General features: G+C 34.4%; 1 protein-coding gene across 2 annotated transcripts; it reads right to left on the bottom strand.

The window, feature by feature from the left end:
• Positions 1–516: 516 nt before the first annotated feature.
• LOC127867947 (major facilitator superfamily domain-containing protein 6-like) lies at positions 517–8,569 on the bottom strand. 2 transcript variants are annotated; one of them, XR_008043816.1, is made up of 3 exons: positions 8,497–8,569; positions 2,993–7,673; positions 517–2,847 (listed from the first exon to the last, which is right to left on the bottom strand). XR_008043816.1 is itself a non-coding variant. In XM_052409467.1 (2 exons), exon 2 carries the CDS (start codon positions 7,615–7,617, stop codon positions 5,590–5,592), a length of 2,028 nt encoding a protein of 675 aa, XP_052265427.1. In that variant the 5' UTR covers positions 7,618–7,673; positions 8,497–8,569; the 3' UTR covers positions 517–5,589. The 2 variants fall into 2 exon arrangements, 1 of the variants encoding a protein (XP_052265427.1); XM_052409467.1 differs by having other exon boundaries at positions 517–7,673.
• Positions 8,570–12,884: the final 4,315 nt, after the last annotated feature.

Raw genomic sequence — 12,884 nt, 5'->3', positions numbered from 1 at the left:
CAGGTTTTAAAGCTTATTACTTCCCTTGAATAGTATTTTTTGACTTTGACCTTGAAGGATAACCTTGAACTTTCACCACTCAAAATATGCAGCGTCATGAGATACACATGCATGCCAAATATCAAGCTGCTACCTTCAATATTGCAAAAGTTATGACCAATGTTAAAGTTTTCGGACAGACAGACAGACTGACGGACAGTTAAACTGCTTTATGCCACTCTACCGGGGGTCATAAAAATTATCTATATACAACATGTACTATATGCATTAGTACAGTTATAGTATGTAAAGTATTTTTCTTAAAAGGGCTATGCGCTTTTCATGGGACAACTGTGCTAAATTATTTAAAAATGCTACATTGAGTGTTCCTTTGGTGTGTTTTTAGGGGGGGGGGGGGATTCGGACAAAATAATTGACAGACAGGCGAACGGACCAACCGAAAGATCCACGAAAACGTGATACTAACCTGCTGGTAGTGAGAGTATAATCGATCATAAGAAACATAATTATCTGATGAAGCAGATGCACCATTTTATTTTATACCGTAATAAACTGCTATTTATACAAAATATAGTATCCCTAACCAGAACAATTCAATAGAAATAAAACTAAAAAGTAACGTAATGTAAATCATCAATAACACAACCTTTAGTTACCATGGTAGAAAACATGAAAAAATCACGAAAGCTAAATAAATGTTGTAAACATAACAAACATAAATCTGAATATAAGTGTTATCTACAATAAACAAAAGTTAGAATAGGCATTCTTATAACGTGTGTTGTAAATGTGAGAAAAAATAATAAAGATCAACATTTTCCATTCAGCTGAAAGGCACCTTTTTACAGAATTTGGCATGAATTTAAGTTTGTCAATAAATGCTTTATATTGATAAATAAAAAACATTGGATCTAAAATGCCCCAGTAAAACACAAAAATAAAATTAAAGAAAGAACTGAGTTCGAACAACTGACCCCTGGAGTAAAAGTCTAATGCTTAGACCACTCTGCCATCCGTGCTCATACAATCAGTGATGTATTTTATACATAATGTAAGTTTATATTTTATACTGTAAATAGTTTTGTCAATTTACATGAAAAGGCCCCTTTAAAATGTACTTTCAAAACATTTGCACAGACAAAGATGTGTATTTGCTAACAGCTGAAATATAAGACCAATCAACTGTAAATAATCCCCAGAGAATCGCTCAAAACGTTTATACAGAGGAGAGCGTTGGAAAATAACCAGCAATACTGAGAAATAAATGCAAACAATTAAGCACCTATGTTTGTATGGTGTCCTTTTTATGACCCAAATAAATTATTGGACAAATTGTACCCTCTTTGTCATGTATCATTTGTAAATAATTACATATTTGTTTGCAATTTATTCACATACAAAATTGAGCAAACAATAAACCCTCGAAATATACAAACTAAAAGTAATTAAAACAGCAAGCAAAGTAACAAGCACCTAAGTAGGTGTTTCCACAAAGTCAAATATGCGAGCATGAGCATGCATTTGTAAAGAATGTAACAAATACATGTACATAAAAGTAAATAGAACACAAAAATAATCTCGAATTTGTATTTATACAGATTGTTCATTACCTACCACAACACAATAATAGTTTAATCTCAAAGTTGCAAACAAAGGCTGTATAATAGTTTATTAAGTATGCAGTTTTCAAATTATTTTTAGTTAAAACTATTTTATTTATAAAAAGCTTAAATGTAATTTGATATTGACATAACAAATACAAATGTCATGACATTGAGATCATATCTTGACAGGTAAACATTCCTTTATTGTGTAAAATTATAAGTTAACTGAGGAAACAGACAGAGGGAAAATCACCCATTGCATAATTTGCACGTGTAACAAACGTTTTACAGTTTATTTTACAATACATGTACAAGATATAAAACACAATGGAAATGCTGAGAAATGTGAAATAATGTTTAACAGAAAAACATGTAATAACTGTCATGGATTTCACACTTGTTCAACACCACAACCTATAATTGCGTAAATTTGTGGGTTTTGTTGGAACAATGATTTAATACTTGTATTATATATGGATTTCAAACAAGTATAGAAAATATCCTTTTTGAATCACAAAGTTTCCATTGCACAAATACATTTAAATAGTAACAAGCAACATCTTATATTAAAATATGAGAGTATTCTAATAAGATTCCAAGGCACGTTTGAAGTATGGTTACAACACTGACTGACACAACAGAGTAAAATAAACAAACAATAAAATATAAGGAAAGGAAGTAACTTTTGGATTGCATAGTATAACAAGGGCTGTTTGTAAAACATGCATGCCCCCCATATGGGCTGTCCGTTGTAGTGGCAGCCATTGTGTGAATACGTTTTTTGTCACTGTGACCTTGACCTTTGATCTAGTGACCTGAAAATCAATAGGGGTCATCTGCAAGTCACGATCAATGTACCTATGAAGTGTCATGATCCTAGGCAAAAGCGTTCTTGAGTTATCATCCGAAAATCATTTTACTATTTCGGGTCACCGTGATCTTGACCTTTGACCTTGTGACCTCAAAATCAATAGGGTACATCTGCGAGTCATGATCAATCTACATGTGAAGTTTCATGATCCTAGGCATATGCGTTCTTGAGTTATCATCTGAAAACCATTTTACTATTTCGGGTCACCGTGACCTTGACCTAGTGACCTCAAAATCAATAGGGGTCATCTGCAAGTCATGATCAATCTACCCATGAAGTTTCATGATCCTAGGCGTATGCATTCTTGAGTTATCATCCGGAAACCATTTTACTATTTCGGGTCACCGTGACCTTGACCTTTGACCTAGTGACCTCAAAATCAATAGGGGTCATCTGCCAGTCATGATCAATCTACCCATGAAGTTTCATGATCCTAGGCGTATGCGTTCTTGAATTATCATTCAAAAACCATTTTACTATTTCGGGTCACTGTGACCTTGACCTTTGACCTAGTGACCTCAAAATCAATAGGGGTCATCTGCGAGTCATGATCAATGTACCTATGAAGTTTCATGATCCTAGGCCCAAGCGTTCTTGAGTTATCGTCTGACAACCACCTGGTGGACGGACCGACAGACCGACCGACAGACCGACATGAGCAAAGCAATATACCCCCTCTTCTTCGAGGGGGGGCATAATAATGACAGTTACACTGATATGGAATGAACATGTATATGAATATCATCTATGGAAGAAATATTGCATCTGGAAGACACTGACAAGCTGTGTTTAATAAATAAACAAGAAAACAAAAATCAAGCATATCACATGTTTGGCAAAACTGTTCTTTAAACTACACAAGTTTTCATTTTAAATAAACAGACCAAAAACCTTTCTTCTAAGATTTTTCTTTCTAAATAGCTTAAATTGCTGATAGATAAAGTTTGAGCTTGAGTACTGTCTTAGTCCTTGTCAAGATCTAGTTATTATATGAATGAATATGTGAATACATGAATATAAATGAGTGCATTAAGTTTTGTATTTTCTTCAAACATGGTAGACAGGAATTACATTAATAATTATTCTACTGCATTTACAACATAGGTGCTATATTTCTTGGGTAAGTATTTCTAAATATACACTATATAGTACTCAAAGAAAGCAAAAATTTTAAGCAATTTAGGAATGGAAGAAACAAAACAGCTGCTATTACTTGAGTAATTAAATCTTCAAAATAACTGGTGACTGCTTGACATTCAAAATAATAGTCTTTGGAAAACTGGTTTTCTAAATCTATTGAAATCCTTATTTTACCTTTACTCCATCAAAGTGGAGTACCAGTACATGTTTTGCAACTTGTACATCCATGCACAATATTACTAGGAATCACATTACATTCTTTTTTTTTAGCTTTAAAATTGAAATAACTATTGGAACATTTAACTATAACCACTGTTTTGAAATAAAAACAAATCTTCAGATAAAAGGCACTTGTACAATAGATTAATACCATTTTGCATAACAATATGTCATGGATGAAATATTGCATTACTATCACAAACCCCTTTATAATAACTAAGCCACATTGCACATAATATTACAATCGTGATGACAGCTGTTTAAGCCTAAATTGTTTCACACATAAAAATACAAGTCCCTCTAGAGTGCACATGTTTCCCACATCAAGATTCAAGTCCCTGCAGTGTGCAATTAAACTGTGCATTATTTTATGCATTTATAAATTGTTACAGATCACCATCATTCACATAAGCATGAATAACATACTTGACTTGAGCCTGATAATTATATTTGTTTCAGTTTGTTAACGTGTTCAAATAGATGGAAGACATGATAATAGTAAGTTTGAGGGTCGTTTTTGAATCTATTTAAGCAGATCCGATAACAAAACTAAAGTATACATGATAGCAGTACTTAAATATATTAACCATTTTCCTCTCAGATGCAAAGTGAAAATGGATATGCGCCAACAGCATAAAACCAGAACAGCCTGCAAGTAACTCACAGTCTGTTCAGGTTTTATGCTGTTCGACTTTAAAACTTGAATTTAGTAAGAAATGTTTTTAATTAAATTGAACTGTCTAAGGGACTACAAAATGCAGGAGAGTATCTAAGTGGTAAAGGGTTAATGCCATAATGCATAAAGGTCAGTGTCACACTAATATTGGCAAGCAAAAATACACAGAAATTTACAATATGGGTGATAAAAAAAAGTAATTAATACACAGAGAATGAGTAAAATAACTCATACTAGTAAATAGAGAACACTCAATAATAATAAATGCAACAGCTGTAAAGTTATTAAATGCAAAGTCAGAACATATAGCAAATAAAAAACATACTAAAGCAATTTACAAGTAAGTCATAGTAGGTATAACAAAAACAGTAATAATTTAAATCAAGTAAACTTTGGAATTGCGTCATTTTGGAAATGTGCATATTGGAATGTGATCACAAAAGACCATGTATAACCTTGTATAACAACAATTATGCATACACAATTTGCAACAGTAAAACAGATTTTATTTTAATTATATTAGTAAAAACTGCAAAAAAGAACATATAGCAGAGCCAAAATTCTAAATGTATAGTTGAACATTATTTCAATGGTCGACTTTTATTTAATTCCAAAACATTTAATTTATATTTTTCCATCTTAATTGCTATTTAGTATTAATTTTTTGTTGAAACAATTCTTTTGAAGTAATTACATTTTCAAAACTAACTATTCATAAACAGCATACACTTTCAAGTATACATTAAAAGAACTAAGATTAATGATTATATATTGTATTATAAACAAAACAACGAAGAGAAAATACACTCTTCAACCTTAAAATTACCACTGAAACTGTGTACATGTAAATGCAAAATGAGTTCATTTTAATGGTTCTTTTATATAAAGGCACTTAGCACACTCACTTTCTGTCTAGCCATTGAAATAGTTAACTCTAGCTTCATTACACTGCTATTCTGGTCAAAGCACACATACAACTGTTATTAATCTTATTTTGTTGGTAACAGATAATGAGATATATCATCCAATAGACACCCTAACACTTCATATCCTTTCACATTCAAACAAGAAATACCTTTTCAACGATCTTTAAGGGCATGTTCTAGCCAGTCATCTTCAGCAGAATCAGTGTCAGACACATCGTCAGAGTTCAACAAGCGGGAGTATTTCACCGTACTGCGGTCTTTCTCACGACAGCAGCGAAGCCCTATGCTGGCCACCACAAACCAGGCAATGGACAGGACTGCCCCTGCCTGGAAGAGTATGGCCTTTCCATAGACATCCCACACGATACCAGACACCAGACTTCCTGTGGCGAAGCCTACTCCGAAATAGACGGAAGACAAAATTGAGCGTATGCTGCGGCTCAAAACTGGTGACGTATTGAAGGAAGACGAGCTTAGTACGGCCCACCACATTGCTGTATGAGTGAAGGCGTGGCTTAATTCCGCTGGAAGGACTGCCCATGGTGTGGTAAGGAACGAGTAGTAAAGGCATCGCAGTGATAGAAAAAAAAGTGACAGGGCCACTACGCCACCGTTACCGATCTTCTTCACGAGCTTCTCAGTGAAGAGCAGCATCGGCACTTCAGATAAAGCCGCCAGGGTCAAACACATGCCCATCGTGAATTCACCACTTTGAAGGTCGTCAAGGAGCCAGAACAGGAAGTTGTAGTAGCTGGCGTACACAATGCCCATCAGAAGTAAAGTTATTGTAAGCATCAGGCTTCTACCACTGCAGCAGATCTGTCTCATGCCTTTTCCCACCTTACTTGCATACTTATACTTCTCCGAGATAGTCATCGGGTAGAACATGGCAATAATGAATGTTACACCCAGCAGGGCCCCGAAAAGGTACAAATGCAACATAAATGGGTGTACGGTCCAACCAAACAGACAGTCTGTATTGTCCACAGATAATGTCACAATAAAAGGAAACAGAATGTAAGCAAACGTTGACCAAATCTTTTGCATGCCATACTTTTCTAGGTCATCAATGCTTTCTAGAAATTCAAACCAACCGTCATCCGCAATTTTCTCAATAGGACTGCAGAATGCTTCACCAACCATCAAAACAACTAAGACAACAACAAACATATGAAATTCAGTCTTTATCAATTGATCCCGAACTCTGACACCTTCCTTGAAAAGCTTTTTCAGCCACACTTTATAAGAAGGTTCAGATGATTCTGAAGCGTTCTCAGCATTCTGATAAACACTAGTTCCGCTATCTGCAACATCCCTTCTCTTACGAGCAGTCATTTCTTGTAGTGTCTGCAGAGCTTCTGGAGAAAGCTTTTCCAAGGCTTCGTCAAGAATATTTTTATCATTTGGATTGTCCATCATAGTTGAAATCAATGAGGACATGTGGTCTGTTGACATGGCTTTTACTTTCCTGGCAGGAATTCCTACCGCAATCAAAATTTCCTGCAGGACAGCTTTGAGCTCATCGTTTGGTTTTTGTGTTATTTCTTCATGTTTGGGAGTTGGAGTTATATCAGATAAAGTTGAAAATGCAGGTGCAGGAGTCTGAGCTGCTGTTGTGGATTTAATTTGGTCAGGCAGGTGCAGGATTTCTTCGCTGACGTTCGTTTTGGGAGAAGCTGATTGGTCAGTGTGTTTTGGTGAAGCTACAGGTAAAACAGGAATTTCACTAGCTACGACATGATGTGACTCGTTACTGTTCACGCTTTCATTTCCTGGAGAATTCTTTCCAAGTTGAGCATCAATTGAAGTGACCCGCTGTGATTCATTGAACGCTGGATTTTGAACACACTTTGAGATAAACTGACTTTTGTCAAAACTTGGTACTGCTGTCAAAGACAGGTAGGTAGCAGCCATGACAAGCAACGAAAACAACAGGACAAAACGCCTCTTGCCACATCTGACTGCACACATTGACCACAGCGGAGCAAATATCAGGCCAACCACAGTCTTAGCACAAATAATGAAACCGACTTGAGTTGCTGGTATCCCTAGTTTCTTCAAATACAGTGTCAGAAATGGAATCAGGCATGCTTTGCTGGCAGATAGAAAAAAGTTGAAGATGTTGCATAGGAAAATTGATCGCACAAGATTCACTGGTGGATGACTCTCCATTATTGCCATGATTTACGGAAGAAATCCAAACTTGTTTAGAATGTTGACAGGTGCCTTCGTTATTTCTGAAAATAAATGATGAATTCCGTTAGCATTATGAGTTTTATAATTTATTGATGTACCTGCTATATTCACTATGCTTTTAAACTACTTATATAAAATTGCAAGATGATTCAGCAAATAACATGCACACAATTCATACAGTGCTTCCAATAAGATCACAGTACTATACTTAAAAATGAGTTGTGTAATTTTATACTCTCTAAACATTCTCTTGATTTACATGAAGACGTTTCTTTCAGTCAATGACACTTGTATTGTAAATCTTTGCTCAACCTCTGGGAATGGAAAGCGTTGATGTTCACCAAGAAATCAATGTTATTTTGTTAGATTGGAGACTACGAAAGGAACATTGTGTGGTCACAGAGGCCTGATACAATCAACTTAAAGCAGCTTGACTTTTTTAACATTTTGTCAAGTTCTTTCTAACATGTCGCATATCATAGCTTTGTTATTTCTAATATTCATTCACTGAATGATTCAGCTTTGAATGCTCTTCACTAAAATGTATGTGGCATGGTTATGTGGTTCCTATGTTCAAAGTGTTGACATTATTAATTATTTAACTTAGGCTGAAGACTTTACAGCAAATAGCGTAAGGTTTTGAATTAGTAGCTTGTGCGCAAAACCTTCGCATAAACGAACATAAAGTTCGCCTCAGGCTCCGGTTACGAAAATGATTGGTAACGAATTGATGATAATCTGTTACGAATCACATGCTGTCAAACAGCGTTCATGCTGACGGTTTATACAACATGCATTATTTAGGTACCTTTTAAAATAATATAACGTTATTTTGATACTGCAAATGAGAATCAAACTACTAACCTTTTAAGTGTTTCTGTTTATGTTTACGTGTAAGCTACAGACACTTAACGAAGCGTAGCGGGGCGTAACGAAGTTGTATGTCAAGACGGTCATAATCAGTAACGGCCAATTCGAAACGGTCTTTTGCCTCTTCTGTAATTGTGTTAAATGTTAAAAAATAGCACGGTCCCGACCCCAGAATTATTGCTTTTTAAGCTCAATTAAAGGCATTACTGTTTACTAATTCCATAATATGAATCAAAATTAATAACTTTAATTGATATATAATATATAGGACTGTACGGTGTGTGTGTTATTCTACAAGAGCAATTTAAAATTGCTATAACAGGGTCAATTCTCAAAATATGTCGAGTTTTTTTTCCATTTCTATAATTAGTAGTCTGATTTAGAAGACTTAGGTTAAAATGTTTCTTAAATAACTCGAAGATTAGTTCTTTAGTGATTGATCTTTCCCAACAGCCTCAATACAGAAACTCCTGTATATTTTTGTACACCAAAATAGAGTTAAGAGTTCTTGCAACTTGCTCTTACCCACAATTTTCCCTGTTTATCTATGACTTTTCATTATGAAATCTTTATATTTAATGGTATGCTGTAAATCAGGTTCAATCTCAGCTATTGTTTTATTTTTGCACCCCCCCCCCCGAATAAAGGCATACGATGCGGTCCGGTAATCTTGCGCAGTTAAGGGTCAATTGGTTTAAAAAACATGTTCTTTTATAAATTGACAGTATAATGCCTTAATTTACTATGAAAATGAGAATTTCGTGTGCTTATTAACACAATAATATCGCATTAATTCAGTGAAGAACTGTCCGATTTTATTTCAAAACAAACATGACCAGATGACTCACCTCAGTTTCAAACTGTCAGTGTTCGGTAGGAGCACTTGGTGAAATGACCTCATTTAGGCAAAATTGTAGACATATGGTGTCCAATTAATGACAAAAACATTCCAGAAAATTATTTTTAAAAATCAGTTTGTAAAACCATTCAAATTTAATGAGTATTTCTATTGCGGTTTTGATGATGATGGTGGTGGCATTCTGTTGACTGTAGCAAAAGAAACAATAAAATATAGAATGATTGATTTCTAGCGTAAAAAAATGTTTATGCATAACAGGTTTAATTTTACCTGGATCATGCTTCCATAGTTTACAGAAAATATCAAAACTAGGCCATTGCGCATGCGGAGATCGTACCAAATGTGGTTTGACAGAATGGCGGGAAATGATGACAATGTCGTCTGATGCGATATATTTTCAATGGCCAAAAAAATACCATAACTCATTGGATATTGTGCCATGGAATGCTAAATTACACGTTGGATTTATGAATTCTTAATTTTAAGTATGAAAACGCGAAAGACTGTAGGGAATTTGTGAGTCATGTCGAATTTATCGTAAGTACCGTATGTCAGTGTTTACGATACATGTACAATGTATAAAGATGACGCAATCGGTGTTAAAATGTAATAATCGAATTATTATTTTGCATGGAATACGTGCATTATAAATCCGTTTATGTGAAATTTTATCTTTCATCACTAAAAAAAACATTCTTCGTCGCAACTGCGGAGTGCTTAAGATTACCGGACGCGCAAGATTACCGGACTGTACTGTTATCTTCCCTCTATCTGTCTTCTGTCCGTTATCTAATCCCGCGTCTTGTAGGGAAAGTATCTCGGAAAGTATTGATGGGATTAAAATGAAACTTCACAAACTTATAGAGGGCATAAAGGGGAAATGCTTAATATGAAAACAATACCTTTTAAGTCAATTTTTACAATCGGAGCAAAATTCCATTAGTACTGATGGTATTTAAATGAAACGTGGTACCTTAATAATAGAGTACTGAGAGACAGCATTACATACTCCTCCAACCAAAAGTGTGTACTTAAGAAATAAGAATGTTTGTTATATGAAGAATGCTTCTAACAACTGTATTTATATTTTGGTGTAATATTAAAATTAAAGGTACTTATTCACAGATCCACAGTACTACACCTGTTTGTTAAAATATCAATGAAAACCATAAAAATGCATTATAATTTTCGCTGTTTTGTTTTATGATCGTTACTAAAGAGACAGTATATTTGAATCATTTGTTTAGTCAAATATTTTATTTTGCTTTTTCGAATATTTTGTATACATTTGTATTTGAATGTATGATTTTTTTTTTGGAATTTATGATTTTCTGTGATAAAGACCTTTAATATAATGTATGCTAAACAAACAACATATCAGTAAAACTGATGGATGCTCCCCCAATGATGCTTTGTCGATATATGATTTGTGTGGAAAAAAGTGTAACCTTGAGAAAATCTATTGTTAGCCTGTGTGACCTTGACCCCAGTGCTCTCAAAACTCATCAAGAAGGTAGAGGTCCATGCAAGGTACCTACACCCCAAATATATAAGAGAACAATCAAATATTGAAGGTGCTATGAGAAACTGTAACCAAAGTGTGACCTTGAGAAAATCTATTATTAGCCTGGTTACCTTGAACTTGGCCCCAGTGACCTCAAACTTCATCAAAAGGTAGAGGTCCATGCAAAGTACCTACATGCCAAATGTGTAATAAATCTGTAAAATTTTGAAGGTGCTATGAGAAACTGTAACAAAATTGTGACGGACAAATCTATTTTAAGCCTCAGTGACCTTGACCCCAGTCACCTCAAACGTACCTTCATGCCAAATATGTAAGAGAATGGTAAAATATGGAAGGCGCTATGAGAAACTGTAACAAAATTGTGACAGAAAAATCTATTATTGGCCTCGGTGACCTTGACCCAAGTGACCTCAAACCTCATCAAAAGGTAGAGGTCCATGAAAGGTACCTACATGCCAAATATGTAAGAGATCGGAAAAATATTGAAGGTGCTAAGAGAAACTGTAACAAAATTATGACGGAAAAATCTATTATTAGCCTCAGTAACCTTGAAGGTGCTATGTAACAAAATTATGATGGAAAAATCTATTATTAGCCTCAGTAACCTTGACCCCAGTGACCTCAAACATCATCAAAAGGTAGAGGTCCATGCTGCAAGGTACCTACCAGGGCTCGAATTTAACTTTTTTTTCTACTTGCAAAAAATTGCGAGCAGCTTTAATACCAACTCGCAAAATCAAAAACATTCTCGCAAATTTTGATGGAAACATAAAAAACCCTTGGTTTTTAGTTTAGTTCTATTTAAACAAAATAAAAGTACTTAACATGTATACACATTTTATTTCTGCAACCTTACAAAGATATCAGTTCCTTGTACCACAAGGGCCCACATTAGGTTGATTGACCATCTTCATCTATAACAAGTTTTAGTCTTATTTTAAGTTATTTTTTCCACGAATTCACTGTTTTCATAGAAGGATTTAAAATCTGTTTTTTCTAACTAAACGGTTAACTTTGCTTTATCTTTTGTATTATGTATATGTTGTGTTATTTCCGTCTGTGGGAATAAAGTGACAAGTTATTTTTCGCTTCAATGAACATGTGTGAATAGTCGACTGTTTCACTTCCTTTGTACCAATACCATCCGCGTGTCTGTATATACCAGTCTACATACAAGGTGCGCGCTTACGCATAAGGGTTCTTGGGCGTTCTATAAATTGACCTAAGATTTAGTGATCATGTGTCGAGCAGCATTATACCTACTCATTTCTTTTCACTATCAGGCTTTTTCCGCTCCATTTTGGGAAAACGCCACACTGGAATTTTGGGAATTTCGCGTCGTGAAAACCCCCATTTTGGGAAAAAAATTAATCGCAAAATTGGCTCAATTGGGAAAAATTATCGCATGTAAATTATTTAAAACAGTGTTTCTTATACTTCAAAGAAGCCGTTAACTGGTAAATAACGACTACTTTGATAACTTATTATTAAAATTTTACAAAATATTATGAACATGTGTGATTAGTGCAGGTTTTTTAATCTGAATTTGGGGAAAAGGCTTGAACTTTTTGAGGTGAAAAAAATCGCAGGAAGCGCCAGATTTTGAGGATAAAAAGTTAAGTCTTAAATAATCATTAACATATTTTACAGTTCTTAAAACAAATTCAAGGCAACAGATAATTTAATTATGCAATACTTTCTATTTTCTACACCAGATCAGGTCAACTTATATATTTAAAGGGTAAAAAAAAAAAAAAAAAAAAAAAAAAAAAAAAATGTTGCCTTGAATTTGTTTTAAGAACTGTAAAATATGTTAATGATTATTTAAGACTTAACTTTTTATCCTCAAAATCTGGCGCTTCCTGCGATTTTTTTCACCTCAAAAAGGCCAAGCCTTTTCCCAAAATTCAGATTAAAAAACCTGCACTAATCACACATGTTCATAATATTTTGTAAAATTTTAATAATAAGTTATCAAAGTAGTCGTTATTTACCAGT

This window comes from Dreissena polymorpha, chromosome 2, assembly GCF_020536995.1.
Source record: "Dreissena polymorpha isolate Duluth1 chromosome 2, UMN_Dpol_1.0, whole genome shotgun sequence".
Lineage (NCBI taxonomy): Eukaryota > Metazoa > Mollusca > Bivalvia > Myida > Dreissenidae > Dreissena > Dreissena polymorpha.
This window is presented reverse-complemented; position numbering and strand designations above follow the sequence as displayed.

Bases quoted from the DNA above. Each gene is read 5' to 3' on its own strand.
- LOC127867947 (XM_052409467.1), bottom strand. From the start codon at position 7,617: ATGGCAATAATGGAGAGTCATCCACCAGTGAATCTTGTGCGATCAATT.